The sequence below is a fragment of the Conger conger genome, chromosome 14 (assembly GCF_963514075.1).
Source record: "Conger conger chromosome 14, fConCon1.1, whole genome shotgun sequence".
Lineage (NCBI taxonomy): Eukaryota > Metazoa > Chordata > Actinopteri > Anguilliformes > Congridae > Conger > Conger conger.
The window spans coordinates 22,129,367-22,152,369 of record NC_083773.1 but is presented as its reverse complement, the minus strand read 5'-3'; the positions used below and the strand labels follow the sequence as shown (position 1 = coordinate 22,152,369).

Here is a 23,003-nt window from a genome sequence, read left to right as displayed (position 1 = left end):
TTTTGCTAAGGGACGATTTTTACATAAGCAAGTGTGGGTGTATTCTTACGTATAGAAGGATACATATGACACAATAAATATTACATTAATTAACTATAAAATTATTATTTGTGCATTTATGTGCATAATAATGACAACAATATGCTTCTCCTTCATTATTATTATTAGAATGAATGCTAATTGTAATAATATTCATAATAATAGCGATATTAATATTAATAATAACCACCATAATATTATATTGTTATTGAGAAAATGTATATTTTGATTTCGCCTGAAAACTTGCAACAGTGTATTGGTGTTGCAAAACTTCATTTCCCGTCATTCCCGCGAAACATGAAATATACTCATATTTGCATAAAATAATTTTTTGAACAGCAACGGGTAGTTTGCTCCTTAACACGAGCAGTTGTGTCGCTCATATGAACTTATTATAAAACCTAGCTAATAATAGTCGAGACATATTTCCCAAGTTAACGGAGCTGATTAAACACATTGTTGGGAAGAGGTTTTTAATAGGTCTGTGCTGCCGCTTTGGGTTTTTTTCACCTGATCTACTACTACGGCAGCTAACCAGCAAGCTTGCACGTTGGGCTGCAAACGTTAGCTAGCTAGTCTAACTATGCCCAGTTTCTGAAGTCGAAAGGAGGGACCAACGCCTGTTCCTTTGAAATCGTGAAATCGTAACGCTTCTCGCAGTTTCTCTAATTTTGAACGTTTAACGTGTTACCTGGACTATTTTTGTCATTTCTTTCTAAATGGCAATTTAATTATCGTGGGAACATTTCGAAAAGTAGCTAGTCTATACTTTTGTGTATTGCGCTGGCTGCTCCCTCCCATGTGTGTTGCCAACGCCTTTTTCGTCTTTGCTGTATTTTACTTGGGCTGGCAGGGAGCTAACAAGTTAGCTAGTTTTGGCTAATTTTAGTTTTCATACCGGAGTATTTTTTTTAAACACAGCTTCTTAGGTGTAGAAGTACTAATAGTTGGGTAATTTGGTTAAAATGGGGTGTACACTGAGCGCCGAAGACAAAGCGGCAGTGGAAAGGAGTAAGATGATCGATCGGAATTTAAGAGAAGACAGAGACAAATCTTCCAGGGAAGTCAAACTGCTGCTTCTCGGTGAGTGGGATACCGTATCAAACAAGTTAATCCGATTAAAAAAAAAAAAATATATATATATATATATATATATATATAGCGTCAGTGATGTTGATTGCAAACGTTTGCCTTATTGACCATCTAGCTTTCGTAGCGTTGATTAGCTGTCTAGCTAGCTAAGTTTGATAACGTTACACTCAAATATAACTTAGCTACGCAACGTTAACTGTTTGTTGGATAGCTAGCATTTGGTAACGTTAGTTGTTAGTTAATGTTAAATTAGTGAATGTATTGCTTGATAGACTGGCTAATACAGTTAACTTAATCGTACTTTATTGCTGTTGGCTAGTTTACACTATTAACCCTACCGTTAATCTTTTGATGGCAAGCTGGTGGTCGGTAGTTTATTGTTGGTTAACGTAACGTTAGTTAACGTATTAACATGCTAGCTATCTAGTTCGCTATATTTTGCTAGACTGCGTGTTATGCAGCGAATTTATTGAAGTAGCGTTAGTCTAGCTAACTTTCCTATTACGTCGTTAGCTAACATATTGCAAGATTTAATTCCATTCCGTTCCCTTGTTAATTTTAAGGTTAGGCTAGCTAACGTTAGCTACATATCATTTTAAGGTACCGTAACGTTAGCTAATCGACTGTACTCCGCTAACTTTAAAGGAAACCTGTCGGGTAATAAACTATCGTTAGTTTTACACTTTTCATAATGTTACATAGCCTAACTATTTTGATAACTAACATTAACGTTACGTACAAGCACATTCTGCGCATAACGTTACTCTTCAGTTAAATTAGGCTAAATTAGCTATCTAACTTATTCTAGCTAGCTAGCATTAGCTAAGCAAGCACGTCCAAATGTGTAACGTAGTCGAACTTGTTACGCCGCACAGTTCTTCATCTGAGACCCCAGTCGTATTGTCAAGCATGTTTGCCAAGTCAGTTTACTGGAGTTAAGATTGGGTAACTAAATTGACGTTAATAACATATGTTAAGTTTGTTTGCTTATTGTCCGGGTAACATTGCATCCGGGTAATAATAATCAATAATTTGTAGCTTTGTTGCAAATTATTATTACCATGTCATTCCAAATAGTCTTCCTTGATAGGTCCAGCAATGCACGTTCTAGGCCAAATGAATGTTTGCAGTCGTTGGAGTGATATTCTCTCCCCATTTATGTGTAATCAAATAAGGTATAAAAAAAAAAAAATGCAGTTTACCTCCAGATTGATATGAGTTTATAAAATAACATTGTGAAAGTGTCATTCTTGATTCGACCACACATGCCTCCCTGCCACCAAAATTCAGTTTATTGCCTGGAGCGGATTTTATCCTGAGGGTACTAGGGGGGTTAAGAGATTGGGAAAAGGCTGAATTTTAAATGTCCATCAACTGCTGTTCTCAGTGTGACATTTGCTTTGTTATAGTTGTGAGCCTGCTTGATTAGAAGCAGATCAGTACTCTCCCTGGATCAACAAATCTGGCATTAATGATTAAACTATCAACCCAAAGGGTTGGCTTCTGGTGATGTCGGTGTACATTTCAGACAGTACATTTAGAGACTATATTGTCACTAATACCGATCCACTTAAGTAGCTTTTCAGTCTCAAGCTAGCCTTCTTTTGTACTGCATAACGCACAAGTGGATACAAGTTAAATTCCGGAGGTTAGCCAAAAATAGTTCTGTTCAAATCTCAAACTTCAAATGATCTTTATTGGGAAGCATTTAAATCATGTTCTTACACAATATCCCTTTGGGGAAACGCATGAGGATTTCTCAGGCTTGAGTGAAATTAAAGTAGGGTGCTTTTAACTAAGTTATTGGCAGAGGAAATATCATGTTAATTGTTTATGTGGAGTGGTACAGTGCAAACCACATGCATAGTTTATATGAGGTGTATAACAGTTGCCTTAGTCATGTTTGCATTTTGAAGGGTAATTCAGGTATAGCAGTTCATATAATTATCCAGCTGAAAGCAGTGACACCCACATGCTCAGTGACTTGCATTCCAAATTCAGTGTAAAAGTCCTCAAACACTTTACAGCGGACCGTAAATACAGGTGTCGAATCCAGTAACAATTGGTCTGCAAACTCAATGCGATGCAATACCTGGTTTGACATTGTAGCCCTGCCGAGACATTAGACTTAGACAAGTTCATCCTTGTGACAAGGTTAGGAAGAACTCTGCTCCTATTTAACATGGAAATTATGCAAACATCAGCGTTCATGCTTCTGGCTGCTTGTCATTTTCTTTGGTTTTGTGAAGAGTCTTCGTACCGCATATGTCCCTGTTGCCAATCAAGCTTTCTGGTGTCAGTCCAGTTTTCCCTGTGATTGATGTCACACAGTGCCCAGGGGAATCATCCTGTTGATATGTCAGAAAGGAGGCACTGTGCAGCAGGTCGGGAGAAATGGAAGTTTCTCTGTAATCCGAGCTTTAGGAGCAGTTTTGGGAGAGGCGCAGTAGGAATGTTTGTGTGCAGTCCCTGTAGGCAGCCAAAGGTCCATTCAGATGAATTGTGGACTAACCACAGAGCCTTCTTCTCAAGCCTCATAATTATGTTGAGATGATAAGATGTGTTGTATTTCCTGCATGTCTAAGGTTTCACCATGTTATGGAAATCAAATGGACGGATAATAGTACTCGGTTTGCAAAAAAGGCAATTGCAATTACATTTTGTGTTCATCTGTTGGTCTCATTCAGTTTATGGACATGGTGTGTAGTATAAGATGTAATGCCATTGTTTATCAGAACTCTGAAGCTTCAGCACTCAGGATATAAGCGAGCTGTTGTGAATTTGAGGCTGTTCTATTAGAGGTCTGGCCTCTCGCGCCGGACTTCACAGCAGTACCAGTCACAGACAGACAGGGTTAATTGAGGACCAGCTTATTTGATGTATGCCAGACCTGCAGCACAAGCTGTGTACTGGTCCCTCTGGCTTGGCCCTCTCTCCAGTGCTTGTTTACTGTGTATGCAAAGCTGCCGCAGTTGAGGTGTGACAGGGGCTGGCATCTCTCTGCAAACTATGGCCCTGTCCTACGGTGCATCCTGATGTTCTTATTACTGCATGGAGGCTGTGAGTCCAACCAGAGGTGTTGCCTAGCAGACAAGATGGATCACTGGCTTATAAGAGAACATCTTGTACAGAGAAATGCATTAATTGGGCACCCCTCAAGCAAAAATGGCAAGCAGTCAATTCCAGATGAGCCACATCCAACAGAGCCAAGCATTTCAGCAGCAGAAAGACAGGTTTCAGAATAGCCATTCATTTGTGAGGAAATGAGCTACTCTCTGTGCAATTCCCATATTGTGAAGTTCATGAGTCAGTACTTCAAAACATCCGTTAGCCAAGCTTTCAAGTGATGCAACATATGTCGCTCTTTTTAAACAAAACGCCAAGTACAGGGGTAGCTTCACGTCATGCTCATGTTGTCCATCCCTGCAATAGAATATCACTGGCATATTCCTCTCAGAAATCAATATTTCTGGATTTTCTAGATGTTTTTAGTTTTTTACATTCCATTGGCCGGTTTTGTCCAATGGTCAAAAAATGGCGCATTTGCCAATGTAATTCTCATGGGGTTATGTGGTGGACCATGATGAATTGAAGTAGCCTTGGGGAGGGGAATGACAATGCCTAGTTTTAGCTAGGACCTGCTTCAGAATGTCTCTTGTCATTGTTTAGAAAAAGTACCTATTAGGGTGCTGGAGACTGCTGCGCTAAAATATTTTTATTTTAGATTAATGTCAATATTTATTGTCCATCTAGTTTTCAAGTTGAAGTCTCATGGCTAAGCTGAAATGTTTGTTTTTTCCTAAACAAGATTTCCTGAATAGTCCATGTAAAGAAAATGGTAAAAATGAAATGCCCAACAATGCTTTTAGAGGTTGAGATTTGTCCTTTATTTAGTAAATGTATCATTTCCATACCATTATAACTACTGGTACTGCTGCTACAGGTATCTAAAAACACATTCATTTTGTTTATGAAAATAAACAACATATGCCTGGACCAGATGGTTTTAAATATAATGGAGCCATTTCTGAAACACTTGCATTGTGTAGACTAAAGTGATACATTTAATGGATACATATGTATGCCACATTGTAATGGCTTTTTATCCATTTGCTTTTTAATGTGCATTTCTTGTCTCCAGACTGTAAAACAATATGCTGTGGTCAGAAGAAGTATTTTGGCCAAGGTGTTTTTGAGTTTACAGGATGCAGTGACGTAATGCAGGTAATTGAACTGGAGGTGTAGATCAATGTAGACGCAGCAGTGGAAGAATTAAAACGCGAGGCTGAAAGCCTCGACGCATCATTTTAATCTGCTAAGTGATTGAAATGGCCAACTGTGGTACACACACTCAAACACAGACAACCCAAATAATTATTGATATGGGTGTCTAACACCGCCGTATTCATAGCCTGTCTCCTCTTGTTCCCAGTCCTTTGGTGTGAACACGGCAGAACTAACTGTGTGCATGTTTGGACATGTAAGGAAGCTATACTTTCGCTTACTGGCATTGTAAAGTTAGGGTATTAAGCCTACATGCTACTGGAATGGAAAAGGCAGGTCTGCTGAGAAGTGAATAATGTACTGCACTGTGGCAGCCATCTGGCAGAAATGTTATTTAGGCTGCTTTTGTGGTTGCATAGTTTGTAGTGCAATTGTGTGATTGTGAACATCTCATTTATTTATTGGTTTATTCATAAGCTTTTAAAACAAGCTGTTTGTAGTGCTAAAAAGCAAAATAGGACAAGTAATCACCAGTGTTCATGGCAGTAATGCACAAATCTCATATACATATCTTTCATGTAATATCAATCAGTACATTGTCCTCTATACAGAAAATCAGGTGGAACATTAAAAATAGAAAATGTGTACTCAATGGCTCATCACGTGGCATATAATGAAAACCTTAAGAAATGATCTCCCTGTGGATTCAACTCTAAACAAAGGCGTGACCTTACTGACTTGTTATTGTGAGAAAATCTTCCAAGAAATGTGAACTGTGCGCACTGCTGCAACAAAAATATCTCATTGGAGACACTCATCTGCTGAATTTCCACGACAACTCCACGTAGGCTTGTTTTGATTTATTATTCAAATAAAAGATAAAATTAAAAGATTATTTTAGTAGACAACATCTTCGACAGAAATTGATTGACTGAAGTGGCAAAAAATATTTCCCACTTGTTGCCCGTGCTGATGTAAGCTTGGGGCTGCATTCCAGCAGACACAGTTTATGCTTTCAGCAAGAGGCGTGTCTCTTCGCTGGCATGGAAACAACATTCAGCCAAACTGTTTATTACTTAGTTTGATTAAGTAATAATCTGAGGATCAAACCAAACCTGTTTTTTTTTGGGGGGTTTTTTTAAACATTTCACATGGCAGGGAAAATAAGGCATATTTTTTAAATGTCTCATCAAACCACTGTCATTTGAAAGCTACTAGCCCACTGGACCAGGATTCTGCCTGGTGCTGGCTGCTACGCATGCTGTAGGTTTTCTGTCCTCCTGCATTTCTTTTACATCAGTAGGTGTCGTTACCCTAACCTCTGACAAGCATTGCCTTTCTTTTAGTGCACACAACAGGTTAGAGTGTGTGCAGCACCACTGAGGGTTTTAGTCACAATGTGTAAAACCCACACAGTAAAATAGATAAATAGGGAAGTCATATCTTGTGATTGACATTTCACTACCCTTTAATAGCTTTCACTGTACACAAAATTCACAGATTGTGCCTAAGTGTTTTTGTACAAACGGTTTACTGTTCTTTTATGTACTGTCCTGTGTGCCTAAGTAAATTACCAGTGAAATCCCCCCTTAGTAAATTATACAGTTCTGCTGTATCTGATTAAACGTGCTTCCGTCGAAACTTGTTTCAAATAAATATGTGCTGTTAGGGGAAACTCTAGAAACCTTGTGAGCAGTTTGGATCAGTGAATCATTCTTTGAGGTTCCTTTTTCCTCATTGTTTTAAATTGCAGGGATCTCCCATTTGTACCTCTTTCATTTTCTGTGTGACTTACAGGCTTTCCTGACACCTGGCCTGACTTTGAAAGCAGTAGAAGCTGAAAGTGAAAGCTGAATTTGCCAGCTCCTGTCACTGACAATACAAACACTCGCTCAATCACAGCTGTAGTCGCCAAGCGACATCCAATAATAACCCATCAGATTTTATTGTTGAACGAAGAACACGTCACTGTACCGGGACACAGGAAGTGTGTTACTGGCCACCTATAAGCAACTCTGCAAACCCCCAGCCCCCACCCCCTTCGCCTTTTTCGTGCCGCGCCGGGTCACCAGTGATATGTAATATGGAAAAGAAATCATGTTAAGATCTGAATGGCTGTAGTATGTTTCTGTGTGAAGCAGACAGTTATTCTACTTGTTGTGAAAGGGAGCACCAGACACCCCCCTAGAGCCTCAGTCAGGTTCAGGTTGGACACTCATCCAGAATTGCTCCAGTTTGCAGAGCTTGATTGGACACCATGTTATGCTATGCTATGAAAGCATCGAGGGGGCTTAGAATGAGTGTACTGAATGGCAGTAACATTAGGTCACATTATTACATTATTAGATGACATTATGATGTTAGGTCCAGTAGCCCCACCGCAGCACCACAGTCATGCTTCCTGTGTGTGACTGGGAATATCAGTGGAATTTTCCACAGTACGTGGTCCTCCACCCCACACCACAGCGTCCAATATACCACACCACACCACACCACAGCGTCCAATATACCACACCACACCACCCCACCCCACACCACACCACACCACCCCACACCACAGCGTCCAATATACCATACCACACCACAGCTCGCTGTGGGTCCTGCTGATCCGCCTCAGAAATACACTCCAGTAGGTTGGAGGATTATGTCATTTCAAAGTACCAAGTTGTGGTTTTCAGACCTAATGCATTAAACTTGCAGCCCTTACTTCCCAGACAGATGTGTGAACCTCAGAGCTCTGTACGATCACGTTAACACCCTGAAGACCTGCGTGCTGAGACTGTACGCCTGTCCGACAGTCAAGTCTGTTATGATTACAGCTCCCATAACTTTATGGTTCTGGCTGCTCTGTGTAAGTAAAGGATGACTAGTCCCAGCTCACCCAGCAGTAGTGTTGCGTAATATTCTCTTTTCCAGCCTTTGTGTTCTGTGGTTTTCAACCTTATAGACATGTAATGCATTTCCTAACATTGAATATAATGCTTCATGTGTAGCTGTTATTGGCTGATGCTTGTTTACATACTGTTAAACATGCTCCTTGAAACAACCACTTTCTCATAATTGAGTTAACCTTGTAAACCTCAGAGCTACTAATGGGCTTAAAATGGCTTTGCTGATTAGATTGTGATAAACATTCCTATAAAGATCTGTTCAGTCCAGATGGTAAAAGTAGTTGTTTTGTGTTGAAACAAAAGGCTCGATTTATAATGGGGCATTTTTTTCCCTTCTTCCTGCTCTAATTGCGTTGGAATATTTTTCTGTCTCCTGGGAAATCTGTTTATCTCCAATTTATTTAATGTCGTGTTTCTGACTGCTTTGAGGTCTTCTATCTGATCTGACCCAGGCCTGTTTCATATTTCTTCAAAGAATGCAGTGAAGGCAGAACGCTGCTCCTGCAGGTTTAAAAATGCAGTTGTTTATCTATTTACAGCCTTCCCAGCCCCCCTGCATATTCTACTCCTGTGGAGAGAGTTTCTATCCTGCGGTTCAAATGCTCTTTTTTTCCCCTTTCAATACCTCTGAAGGCATGTCTCTGAACATCTTCCTGGAAAGCAGCGACGCTTGGGATCGTGGCATTAGCCATGCCTTTGATGTGCCTGACATTCAACATCACAGAACGCCAATTAGCTTGCACGGTTATTCTAGTGACTGTGCACAGATACATGCCCACAGAGGCCGTTTAAAGAGTGGAGTCTGTTGGCTATCGGCCAAATAATTAGACATGTGAAAAGGGATATTAAATGAGCAGTTTCAAAGATCAGTAGTCGGTGACCCAATTTAGTGAATTTGAGAAGTCTCGTATTTTGAGTTGCTTTTTGCAGAAATCACCTTTTAGAAGTTGCTGATTTATCTTTGCGTTTGTTTCCAGGCGCTGGTGAGTCTGGGAAAAGCACCATCGTGAAGCAGATGAAGTAAGTACAGCCTGGCGCCTCATACGGGGGGTTAATTCACTGCAGTGCTGAGCTCGCTGTTTCAGCTGATCACATGAGGCGGGTTAAGTGCATTTATGTACACTCAGTGTACAGTCCTGTCAATGGTTTGATATTCATCCTGCCTTTGTCTCCAAGACATTATTAGCACAGATAAATGCATTTATACATTTGCAAATTACCCTATTCCTGCTCTTTAAATAAGAGTCAAAAGCTCTTCTGATGTTTTTAGCTTTGGTTGTTGCACTAAATTGCATGTTGCGTGAAATGAATTGCATGTGTTGGTGTGCTGTGAGTCTGGTCTGGTCTGGTATTGTGGCAGTGTGTCTTCAGCGATGTTTTGAGCTGCTGTGGTTTTGCTTGTTGACACTGCCCTTTAACGGAGTCACAGTATTGACTGGCTCTGGCAGGCTTTTTATTATCCATGCTTTATTTTGTCACTCGGCCCATTTTACCAAGTATTTTCTGAGAATAAAGTGCACTTATGCCCCCAGTGACATCTTCAGGGTAAGATCTGAAATACCCAGACCCAGACATGAGTCATTTCTGAATTGGCTTGATTACTGATTTGGCTGGATTGGCTGGTGCTCTAAGTAAAACCCAGAACCCTCCAAAATCTGGAACATTGACTGAAGTAAAAAGAGCTGTTCTGGGTTTTGCTCAGTGCTGTTATTTAGCTCAGTTACCCCCCTGTTCAGGAAATTCTGGTGGGTACTAATCATCATAAATATCTGTTCCTGATGGCATTATAAGTTCCCCTGACTGGGGTTCAGCTGAGCCAGTCCATTACTGAAAACCTTGAGAAACAGATTCTGATTAATCCTGCCCCGGCCAGCAGCATCCTAACCGCACCTCTGCCCGTAGAATCATCCACGAAGACGGCTACTCCGAGGAAGAGTGCAAGCAGTACAAAGTGGTGGTGTACAGCAACACCATCCAGTCCATCATCGCCATCATCCGCGCCATGGGCCGGCTAAAGGTGGACTTCGGGGACGCTGCACGGGCGGTGAGCTCCGGTGGGACCGTGACCCTCCTCTGACCTGAGGCTGTGGCATTACTGCACATGTGTCTGAGTGCCTCTGCAGCCCCTTCCTGGCTCCGCGGGTTACTCTGCAGGCATAGTGTAGCACAGGGGGGAGGGGGACGTGAATGCAGACGGCTGTAATAGTACTAATGCTACTGACTGCAGCTGCTGTGTACAGCCAGGTGATCGGGACGGGCGGAAATGTCAAACATCAGAAGGATGCGGCAGGTGCTGAGGCTGAATTTGAAGGTTATTTTATTTCAGATGGCAGTCCCTGTAGAGCAGTCTGCAGCCCGTGTATCAGCTTTCTAACGCGGATTGAGCGTGGTGCCATGGGGCCAGGTTTAAATATGATTGCATATTTGGAGAAAGGCATACAAATTTGAATAAAATTAGTTTCCAAAAGCTGCAACAGCGCCATGCAAATGGTTGTGTTTCAGTGCCTGTTATGCCCCGGTCCCGTAAACCATCTTTCATTTTCATGCTGGTTATGAACCCCACGATTACAGCCTCAATGAAGCAGGGGAAGTCCTCAAACCTCTTCAGCTTTGTACAGCAGAGATGCAGTGAAGCATACGCATTGTGCGTCTAGATCCTGGTTTTCACAGACAGGAAGGTAGGCTGGCAGAAACAATGGTTTCACTATGAGCCTGGCTATCAGCAGGCCCCTGTGACGAGAAGATGGGGGCCCACGAGTGCTGCAAAGCCCACCTCCATGAAGCAGTTTCAAATGTTAACCCTTTCATCTGTGACATTTCATCCCTCATTACAGACTGCGTGACTCAGGCCGTTGGTGCTTGTTGGGTTTCAGTTCAGTGTCAGGTTTAGATGTGGTTAGTCTCAAGAGCAACCATTGTTATTCCCACAAAGAATTGCGGGCTCCCCTCGGTAATGACTATGACTCAGGCACTGTGTATTTGTTGGTTTTCAGTTCAGGGTCAGGTGTTGAAGTGGCTGAGACTTATGGGTTGACTGTTTTCATTTACCCAGAATAGCAGAGTCCCCTCAGTATAGACCGTGTGACTCAGGCTCTGTGTTCTTGTTGGGTTAATAGCTGGCTCTCCTCAGTACAGACCGTGTGACTCAGGCTCTGTGTTCTTGTTGGGTTAATAGCAGGCTCTCCTCAGTACAGACCGTGTGACTCAGGCTCTGTGTTCTTGTTGGGTTAATAGCAGGCTCTCCTCAGTACAGACCGTGTGACTCAGGCTCTGTGTTCTTGTTGGGTTAATAGCAGGCTCTCCTCAGTACAGACCGTGTGACTCAGGCTCTGTGTTCTTGTTGGGTTAATAGCAGGGTCCCCTCAGTACAGTCCCTGTGACTCAGGCTCTCTGCTCGTTGGCAGGACGACGCTCGTCAGCTCTTTGTGCTGGCAGGCTCAGCGGAGGAAGGGGTCATGCCCTCAGAGCTGGCCGGAGTCATCCACAGGCTGTGGACAGACAGCGGGGTCCAGACCTGTTTCCTCAGATCCAGGGAGTACCAGCTCAACGACTCGGCCTCCTAGTAAGAGCTCCTCTGCAGCCTCGTACACTGCACACTCAGGTCCATCTGTTTCATGTCTTTTCAAATGGAACATGACATCATGGTAGCACCAGAGCTAAATTCAAGAAAAGTAATGTTCACAGGAAACTGTGTGCTAGCTGTGGAAATTGAACCACTTTAGAAGACTTGTTTTTGCCATGGCTTCCTGTAATATGAGAAGGGGTAACTAAAAAGTCTGTCAAACGAGATCCAAACAATAAGGCAGCACACACACACTTTTTTGACCGAATGGCCAGAGTGGCTTGTGGCTGGATTAAAAAATAAATGAATAAATTCACAAGCCATTTTCAACACCAGCCTGTTGGCTAATAAAGAAAAGTGTAGCTGGCTACCGTGTTAGTACCATCAACAAAAACCAGAAAGATATGGCAGGTGGTGGTATACTTGCATGAAATGTCAGTTATTAACTTATTTGGTCTGTTGAAACTGGCCTGTATGTACAATTAACACCAAGCCACCAGCTGTCTTGTTATAAAGAACTTTTTTTTTAAAGTTTTTGAGTTTACTTTGTTTTTCGCTCTGAATCGACAGTTGAACACGCCTAAAACAATGGATTTCTTCATACCTGCTCCATGCTGCTGTTAGTTAGCACTCCTAGCGCTTGTGCTCTGTGTTTCCCTCCGTTCTATGCTCTCGTCTCTGACTCCTACCCCTCCAAACACCGATGCACAGCAGAATCCTCTGCCCCTCCCCTCAAAGACCAATTAACACATTTTCACTGCACTATAACAAGATGGGTGCCGTTGTCACACTTTCATTGTTAGCGGTAAGCCTCAAGCTGTCGAGACTTGGAGCAGTGTGGGTGTAATTTGAGCGCTTCCACAGATGATTTGAGCGCTACACTGATGATGCCATGCCAAGGGCCTGTCTCTGGGTTTGAGTGGCGAGTAAGTGTCTCTTCAGTGCCCAGTCCTCCCCAAAGCCACTGTACCCTACTCTCTCCACTTTTTGAAAACCTGGAAGGCTGAGTGGGTATCGTGTGGGAATCATCATTTGAATTATCATTTGAATTTGAGCTGAAGCAGTCCTGAGCATCTGTTAAAGCAAGCTCCGCAGTTATTAAAGGGGAGACGTTGTGGGAAACCCAAATGGGTTACCGAGAAGGGCACTGCTTTATTGCATAAACACGGGAGCCATGATGGCTCAACCGACAGCCATGCACAGAAGTGCAAACAGAACGGGCACCTTGTTTACCTTCAGCCTGCTCCAAAATACATGCCTTTATTTGATGTTTATACTTGTTTTGCAGTGCATGCTTTCAGTTCACTTGTTACAAAATGCTGGATCGTTTTAATTTTCGTTAAGCTGAACATGGCACATCGTTCGCAGTTTAAAATGTGCAGTGCGATGTCTTTGCTGTATATTACACCATCTTAACACTGAGCACCCCCCCGCCCACACACACTCCCCAACAGTGTAAAAAAAACAACATGGAGTTTAATTTTGTCAATTGCCTCTGTGGTGAAAAAACGGTGTAATGTTCACCAGTGTTCTTCCTCAACCTCCCTTAGTTACCTCAACGGCCTGGACAGGATATCCCAGCTGAGCTACATCCCCTCGCAACAGGACGTCCTTCGCACCCGGGTCAAAACCACTGGCATCGTGGAGACGCACTTCACCTTCAAAGACCTCTACTTCAAGTGAGTGTTTATTTTAACACAGCACAGATGCACTGTGCTAATGCCAGCCCAAGCACAGAGCTAGCATGCTGGGGCTGGCCCTACATTCTGTCTGCGACATTTATTGAAAATGAATATTTCAGTGTGTCTGGTTTTCAAGAGAATAGAGGCATGTACTGTTTAATTTGAAGGCCCTTGGTCATCTAATTGGGTTCCTGTCTAGGCAAGTCATCTCCTTATGACTTCACTCTTAAACTCCATCTTATCAACAAAATCCACATTTCTTGAATTACAGGAATATTGATGCCAGTACCTGTATCAAAATTTGTGCTGTTTGCAGTAGAAGAATTTGGCTTGGTGCTACATAACCCCAGAGAAGCCTATTCATGTCTGACCTGAAAACAATTCTGTTCTTCTGTGACCTGAAAACAATTCTATTCTTCTGTGACCTGAAAACAATTCTGTTCTTCTGTGACCTGGTCCCGGTTCTGTGCAGGATGTTTGACGTTGGTGGCCAGCGTTCGGAGCGGAAGAAGTGGATCCACTGCTTCGAAGGAGTCACAGCCATCATTTTCTGTGTGGCGCTGAGTGACTACGACCTCGTTCTGGCAGAGGACGAAGAAATGGTGAGCAGAAATGCAGATTAGTTACGTCAGGACAAGCACAGCTGAATGGCCAGCCCTTCTCAAATGAATTTGTACACCTGGTAATTTCAGGCAAGGTTGAGTATATCCTGTTGAAGGCAGTAGATCAGCAGATGCTAAATTGATTTTTGTTACTGAGATTCTCACATGTAGTTCAGTGGTATCCAACTCCGGTCTAACCAATTACTTTAGTTTAAGTGGTCTGACCACTCTATATACTACACTGGTTCACACCTATACTTCAGCACAGTCAAATCTTTTTTCACATATTTCCTGTTTTCTAACTCACCCAGTGGGGAGGCATGAGAGCAGCCTTGTGAGGCCCTGTGGGATTGACCTCAGAGGCCTTTCCATAATGTGTGGAATCTGAGCCATGACAGTTTTCCCTGCTGTCCAAATGGTTTTTCCCTACAGAACCGAATGCACGAGAGCATGAAGCTCTTCGACAGCATCTGCAACAACAAATGGTTCACAGAGACCTCCATCATCCTCTTCCTCAACAAGAAAGACCTGTTTGAGGAGAAGATCAGCAGGAGTCCGCTCACCATCTGCTACCCAGAATACGCCGGTATGAGCCCGCGTTCCTTAAATGTTCTTTGCATCTTAAACTCTGCTTTTGATCACTTTCTCACTCCATATGATGGCACTAGTCTAATTAAATGTATGGATTCTTCGAGGGCTTTGAAGTCATTTCATTGTTCTGTTACCAGCTAAGCAGCTTGGCAGGCACTTGGACCTGGATGTCTTGGACCTCCCATGCACAGAACAGTTCTACTTTTTTCAGGCATTGCGCTTGATTTAAGACTGAATAAATGCATTCAGTTGTAATCACCCCTATGGCTATGGAATATAAATGAAACACTGGAGGTGTGGATTGCATGTACAGCAACCCAACCCTCGCTCCACATCGGTGAGCAATGAGCCAGTGGGCCGCATCATCGTCTAGGCTGGGCGAGGTCATTTATGAAGCTCCCGTTGTGGGCTGATTACGCATAGGTTGTTTTGTCTTTGCTCAGAGTTGTGTAAAGTGGCATCTGCACATCCATATTCTGAGCCTGTGTTTGCATCTTGTGTTTCGCTGTACTTTATAAGAAATGCCAGGGCTCTGTCCCCAGGCTTTTAAAATGTAATTATCCATCTGTTCAGGATTGAAATCATCAAACACATTTATACCTTCCACGATCTCGGCGTCAGGATTATTTTCATGCTCATGCAAATTGCCCAAGGCTTCTTACCAAGTATATATATATATAATTTATTTTATATTTATTATGACATCTCAGTCAGGTTCTATAACGGAGGTTTGACTTGGACTTTTTGAAGAGTTCCTTTCTGTCTCTTATCCGACCAAAGCCGTTGTATAACCTCAGTTTAAACCTCCTTTTGAGTTATGTTTGGTAATATTTTGTTATCGATACAGCAATACCTAAACCTGGATTAATTTAAAATAATCGCTTCTGTATTGCCCACATGCAGGATGAGACATTTAGCAATATTGAATCTTATCTGCTCTATTCTGGATTGTGTTTTTAATTACTGTACAAGTATCTTTGCATATTTCTTATCCTGTTGCTTTATAATACACTATGCTTAAAAAATGTATGATAATAGCAAGATATTTAAATTAGATTATAGAATATAGAATAGAATGACTTAAAGCAGGCACCTGTAGAACCAAAAATACCCCAAACACAAGCTGAATATCCTTCCTCTATAGGAAGGTTTTTTTGTAGAAAAATCTGAGATTCAGGAAATGTTTGAATCCAGATTCACATAGAAATGTACAGTAGCCGTCAGGAGGCTAAAAAGCACCATTACATTGCTGTTCAGCAGGACTCGATTTGCTGCTATTTCTGGAGCAGATCAACACAACAGTGAAATTGATTTGATTTGCCTCTCCGGATTAAAGCCAATCAGCCTCAAATGCATATCTGTGGCAGTGAGCAGTTTGCTCAGTGAATTTCAGTCGGTGTAGAGGGACACAGCTCAACGTCTCCCAAGTTCCCCTGCTCAGCTAGAGAACTACAACATTACCCTGCAGGTGGTTAGTTGGGCTTTTATGCAGGTGCCGAACTGGACAGCTTAGAATTACGTTGTTTATAGATACGATTAAATGATAATCTGATCAAATGTATTTAAACCAATTTACCAAAGTTTGGCCACTTCAAAATTGTAAACATAACTCTGGTTCTGGAGTTAATGTGGCGTGGCTAATTTATTTTTTGGTCAGATGATGGATTCCGAATGAAAAAGCTGTTTTGAGGTTAAGGGCTCCTACGAGCAGATGATGGATTTGAAGCATCAAGGCATAATGGTCATGGATAATGCTAATCTGTTCAGGTTATGAAATGTGTACGCTCAGCCTCAGGCAATCCCACAGTTAACCACGCCGTTATCTTCCCGTAAATACAGCATGCTCATCACATCGTGCGTGTGCGTGCGTTTGTTTTTATATGTGTGTTTCTGCGTGTGTGTTTTTGTTTTTGTGTGTGTGTGTTTGTGTTTTTGTGTGTGTTTGTGTTTGTGTGTGTGTGTGTGTGTGTGTGTGTGTGTTTGTTTGTTTGTATATGTATGAGTGTGTTTGTGTGTGTGTATGTATGTGTGTGTGTATATGTATGAGTGTGTTTGTGTATGTGTTTGTGTGCGCGTGTGTGTGTGTATATGTATGAGTGTGTTTGTGTATGTGATTGTGCGCGCGCGCGTGTGTGTGTGTGTGTGTGTGTGTATGTATGAGTGTGTTTGTGTATGTGTTTGTGCGTGTGTGTGTGTGTGTATGTATGAGTGTGTTTGTGTATGTGTTTGTGCGTGTGTGTGTGTGTATGTATGAGTGTGTTTGTGTATGTGTTTGTGCATGTGTATATGTATGAGTGTGTTTGTGTATGTGTTTGTGCGTGTGTGTGTATATGTATGAGTGTGTTTGTGTATGTGTTTGTGCATGTGTGTGTGTGTGTGTGTGTGTGTGTGTGTGTGTGTATGTATGAGTGTGTTTGTGTATGTGTTTGTGCGTGTGTGTGTATGTATGAGTGTGTTTGTGTATGTGTTTGTGCGTGTGTGTGTGTGTGTATGTATGAGTGTGTTTGTGTATGTGTTTGTGCGTGTGTGTGTGTGTGTGTATGTATGAGTGTGTTTGTGTATGTGTTTGTGCATGTGTATATGTATGAGTGTGTTTGTGTATGTGTTTGTGCGTGTGTGTGTATATGTATGAGTGTGTTTGTGTATGTGTTTGTGCATGTGTGTGTGTGTGTGTGTGTGTGTGTGTGTGTGTGTGTGTGTGTGTGTGTGTATGTATGAGTGTGTTTGTGTATGTGTTTGTGCGCGTGTGTGTGTGTGTGTATGTATGAGTGTGTTTGTGTATGTGTTTGTGCGTGTGTGTGTGTGTGTGTATGTATGAGTGTGTTTGTGTATGTGTTTGTGCATGTGTATATGTATGAGTGTGTTTGTGTATGTGTTTGTGCGTGTGTGTGTATATGTATGAGTGTGTTTGTGTATGTGTTTGTGCATGTGTGTGTGTGTGTGTGTGTGTGTGTATGTATGAGTGTGTTTGTGTATGTGTTTGTGCGTGTGTGTGTATGTATGAGTGTGTTTGTGTATGTGTTTGTGCGTGTGTGTGTGTGTGTGTGTGTATGTATGAGTGTGTTTGTGTATGTGTTTGTGCATGTGTATATGTATGAGTGTGTTTGTGTATGTGTTTGTGCGTGTGTGTGTGTGTATATGTATGAGTGTGTTTGTGTATGTGTATGTGTTTGTGCGTGTGTGTGTATATGTATGAGTGTGTTTGTGTATGTGTTTGTGCGTGTGTGTGTGTATGAGTGTGTGTATGAGTGTGTGTGTGTGTGTGTGTGTGTGTGTGTGTGTGTGTGTGTGTATGTGTTTGTGTATGTGTATGTGTGTGTATATGTATGAGTGTGTTTGTGCGTGTGTGGGTCTTTGAGGGAACAGTTCTTTTGCAGTTAGGAGCTCAATATTGAGGGGAGTGGGGGAGATTGGATCATTAACTGCAATCTTTGTAAGGAAACCCATAATCAATACAATAAAGCTGAATGGCCTGGGTATGACAGCATCTGTCAGACATGTACAGATGGAAATTGAACATCAACATGTGATCTTTGACCTTGTTCTCTCCTGCTCCATGGTGCCTTAGCGTTAAGCCATCATTACCGTACTGTGTAGCTGCAGACTCACTTTCTTGATTAGTTTTTTAAATTAAAATGTCATGTTCTTAGACTCCTGAAATAGTACTTTGTGCGCACTATTCTTAAACATTTGATATCTTTACTCTAACAAGTATTTCTAAATATTTGTTAAAATATAAAAATAAAAAGGTATGATCACAGAACATACTGTGTACGTCTGCAAAATAACCGTTCTCTAAGGCAACCTGTTTGGATAAATTCCACCAATGTTTCACAGAAAATAAACAAGCCATATTCTACAGTAGAGCTACCCATATTTTCCCACAGCTGTTGAAGTAACTTGACCCTGCAAGGTCTTATCTAATTGATAATAATTGTGGCGTCTTGGTGGGTGGGTGACAGTGTAATTGGATAGCTAGGTAGCTACATATCCAGCTACTGTAATTATTACTGTCAGGAAGATGGTTTGACATGGGCGATTGGGCGTACCTACCAAGCTATAATGGGCTAAACTCTAATGATCAAAAACAATCGTCTAGCTTGCGTGGCTAATGGTATGAAACCTTGGCTAGCTGGTGAGTCTTATTTATTAAGGTATCTCTATAATGTTAACCTTTTCTTTCGGTCCATTTTGGTAGAAATAGTCTTTTTTCTTTTTTACATTACATTACATTACATTACATTAATGGCATTTGGCAGACGCTCTTATCCAGAGCGACATACAGTTGATTAGACTAAGCGGGAGACAATCCTACCGTGGAGCAATGCAGGGTTAAGGGCCTTGCTCAAGGGCCCAACGGCTGTGCGGGTCTTATTGTGGCTACACAATTTATTTTTATTTTTTTTGTAATATGTAAATGTCCACAAGCTGATCAGAGCATTGCAAATAATTGCTTGTAAGACCTCACATGAGTAAAGATGTATATTCATGATCTGGTGGTGTTAAGTTCATCATTGATGTTCTATAACAAAGGCTTCAAATGACTATCACTGTGCCCTTGGCACAGTGGGTGGGGTTATCGGAGATTTGTTCCCTTAGTTTGATGTTCCTCCTTGCTTTTTTCCCTAGGCTCAAACACATATGAGGAGGCCGCAGCCTACATCCAGTGCCAGTTTGAGGACCTGAACAGGCGAAAGGACACCAAGGAGATCTACACCCACTTCACCTGCGCCACAGACACCAAGAACGTGCAGTTCGTCTTTGACGCCGTGACGGACGTCATCATCAAGAACAACCTGAAGGAGTGCGGGCTGTACTGAGACAGCAGGCCCTTGCACACAGGTGAGTGCAGGCTGTACTGAGACAGCAGGCCCTTGCACACAGGTGAGTGCGGACTGTACTGAGACAGCAGGCCCTTCTGCACAGGTGAGTGCAGGCTGTACTGAGACAGCAGGCCCTTCCACACAGGTGAGTGCGGGCTGTACTGAGACAGCAGGCCCTTGCACACAGGTGAGTGCAGGCTGTACTGAGACAGCAGGCCCTTCTGCACAGGTCAGTTCAGCCTCTCCTGAGACAGCAGGCCCTTCCACACAGGTGAGTGCAGCCTCTCCTGAGACAGCAGGCCCTTCCACACAGGTGAGTGCAGCCTCTCCTGAGACAGCAGGCCCTTCTGCACAGGTGAGTGCAGCCTCTCCTGAGACAGCAGGCCCTTCTGCACAGGTGAGTGCAGCCTCTCCTGAGACAGCAGGCCCTTTTGCACAGGTGAGTGCGGGCTGTACTAGAGACAGCAGGTTAAATGGACATGCAATCCTCCGTGTTAGTCACTTTCCTTCTTCTCATTATGTTTGAGTAGATTCAGAGCATGATGTATTATTTCTATTCTTTCTCCAGCTGGTCTCAATTTCTATTTTTTTTCCACAATCTTACCAAGATGACATCTAATATCTAATTTCTTTAGAAAGTCTTGGACAATGTTAATAGACTGTGTTCCCACCTTCTTTCCTTGTCATCATTTCATAATTTCGCTTGCTAGCTAGTCTCACTTATTTATACATTGGCTCATAAACTTTACCAATTCAACCTCTACCTGTACTAGCCGAGTGCCCTACCCAAGAGGCAAGGGTGAATACGTACATCCATCTACTATTTTCTGTACTTATTTTCTTTCTTCTTTGTCATATGTAGTCCTCTAGTTCCATAAATATTAATATGTAAGATTTCAGCAGGAATGTAACTCTTCATTGTACTGAAATGGTTTACATTTTTCAGTTGCTAAGTTGCCTCGTTGTTGCGAAAAGACATGTGAAGCCACAGATTCATAAAGCCTTGCACTCCCGTAGGTCAGTGAGGCTGAACTGCTCACTCTTGCCCCGCCCCCTGCAGGTCACTCATGACAGAGAAGCACACCTGATTGGATGAGGATGGTAGTTTCTGTCCATGAGGATGGGCCACAGGATTGGGAAGGATGGACCATTGTGATGCGTTTGGTTACCATGGTGCATGGAGGGTTCTTCTGCGCTTCAGCACCAAAGTGAGGATTTCGGATTGTTTCTTTTTCTTAAAAGGTCTGGTCAAATGTGGGAAGCTTGTCCATGCAGGACGGAGCAGATCTCTCAGGAAAAGCTCAAATTCAATGGGGTTCTGCTGTGGCGCTCATGCTTTCCTTTACTGGATTTTAACCCACATTTACCCATCTTTACCCACATTTAAGCAGTTTGATTTATGCTGTCAGCAACTATGGAGCGAGAGAAATGCTTGTCTGCCTATCAGCATTTACAAAACGTGTGCCTGTCAATATTTTCTTCAGAATCGGATAGGTTTGTTTCTGTATTTATCGTTTTAACTGTGTACTATGCACAATGACCAAAATTTTCCAATTTTCCTTGTGTAATGTTTGGTTCCGAACAGAAAGATTTTAGACTGTTCAAGAAAGAGGGAAGGGGGGGGTCTGTAAATTCGCCATGCAAGTATTCTTTTTCCTTTGTGTTCCTTTCGCAATGTTTATTTGACCTGCTGTTAATAGAAATAAGCACTTATTTAGTTTGTCACAGTCTCACAAATCATTTTGTTTGCACAATGAATTGTGCTTCACCATTTTACATCCACCTAAAAAAGTCCCCTTACTGAATTTCTATATGCTTCAGTTGCACTTTGTAATTGATAGATGATCTGACATTACACATTTATTTTAATCATGTTGTGCTTTGCTGATAGTGTGATCTTTAAACAAATTCAGTCTCATAGATTGACTTGGACCACATATGTCAGACCAATTAGTGTTTATACCTGTTTTACAGGGATGAAACTAAACGGTTTCATTTTCTCAATTCTATAGATAGAACTCTAGAGGAGCCACTTTGTATTAACTGATATTTTTATATATGTGGAGCTTGTCCACCTCAGTGAAAATGAATTAAGTTTGTTATTGTCACATTCCACAGGCTAATTTGATGCAGAGAGAGTCAGAACGCATTGAAAATGAAATATCTTCAGGTGTTAAACTACAACATTTGCTTGGAAATAAATTGCATTAGCTGTGTTGGTTCAGCATTGTCACACCTTTTTACCTGAAGCATTTTATTGGATTGAATGTGCTTTTATTTCAGTGAACAGTAGAATGGTTCACATTTTTACTTTTTTTTAAAAACATTTTAAGGGACTTGTGTTGATTTGTCAGTACTTATTTTTTTGAGTCTGTTATGAGTCTGGTAAAAGATCAGTTTTGTATCTTGACGTTTATGAAAGCCATTTGTATTCATGGACCAAGGAGGCCTTGTGGTATGTGTCACTCACTAGTATTTAACAAAGTGTTTCCAAGTACCAATTGTTATTTACTGTAATAACTCCCACCATTCAAAGTACATTCCTGTGTATGAATCTGATATTTATGGTTCTGTCAGTTTGATTTTGTACAGATTGTATTGTTATGTTGACACTTAAATGGTTGCGATGAGCTTTTGTGCTACCTTTCTTTTTAAATAAAATTGGGGGATGACAGCATGTCTCATCAGTGTTGGCTGTGATGTACTGGCTAAAGTTTAGCTTCTTTCTTTTGTGTGTTTTACTTGTGGTTTTTCCAGAGGATCAGAAGAAAATGATCGCCAGTTAATCCAATGTTATTTTAGCAATACAAACCATAACGGGCCCATTGTGGGTCCTTGGCTCATGTTGGTACGATACTGGTGATATCATATTTGATCAACAATCCTGAAATTTCCCCAAGGACATAAATCACTTGGCTGTAGAGAATTAATTCATGATTGGAAGTTAAAACCATCTTTATCATAAAGCAGTTAAGCAGCACTTATCTTCTACATCTGAAATATCCCATCCTAGATGTTGCATCTAGTGTTCTGTATACCAAAGGAAATGTGAAATTATTAGTGCGCTTTGAGGCATATTCATATGTGCAGGTTTATTCAAACATGCCTGATGACTTCATTATATATATATTAATATATTACATGTCATTTGGCTGACGCTTTTATCCAAAGCGACTTACAGTTGATTAGACTAAGCAGGAGACAATCCTCCCCTGGAGCAATGCAGGGTTAAGGGCCTTGCTCAAGGACCCGACTGCTGTGCGGATCTTATTGCGGCTTATCAGGGATCAAACCACCGACCTTGCGGGTCCCAGTCATATACCTTTACCACTAAGCTACACACGCCGCCTTGACTTATATGTTAAATGATGTTTGTAACATGTTTATAATAAGGACATTGCTGAGAAAGTAATTGTGTAAAATATTATCCGTGCCGATTGGTCTCATTTTTAATTGTATAAAAAAGTGGTTTCTCTTGCAAGATCAGCACTGTTTTT

At 41.7% G+C, this 23,003-nt stretch overlaps 1 protein-coding gene across 1 annotated transcript; it reads left to right on the top strand.

Moving 5' to 3' along the window:
* The first annotated feature begins 381 nt into the window (after nt 1–381).
* LOC133110755 (guanine nucleotide-binding protein G(i) subunit alpha-3-like) lies at nt 382–22,183 on the top strand. Its single transcript, XM_061221052.1, has 9 exons — nt 382–1,122; nt 9,224–9,266; nt 10,149–10,290; nt 11,651–11,808; nt 13,359–13,487; nt 13,963–14,092; nt 14,525–14,678; nt 19,313–19,525; nt 20,567–22,183. The coding sequence occupies exons 1-8, from the start codon at nt 1,005–1,007 to the stop codon at nt 19,501–19,503; spliced, it is 1,065 nt and encodes a 354-aa protein (XP_061077036.1). The 5' UTR covers nt 382–1,004; the 3' UTR covers nt 19,504–19,525; nt 20,567–22,183.
* Nucleotides 22,184–23,003: the final 820 nt, after the last annotated feature.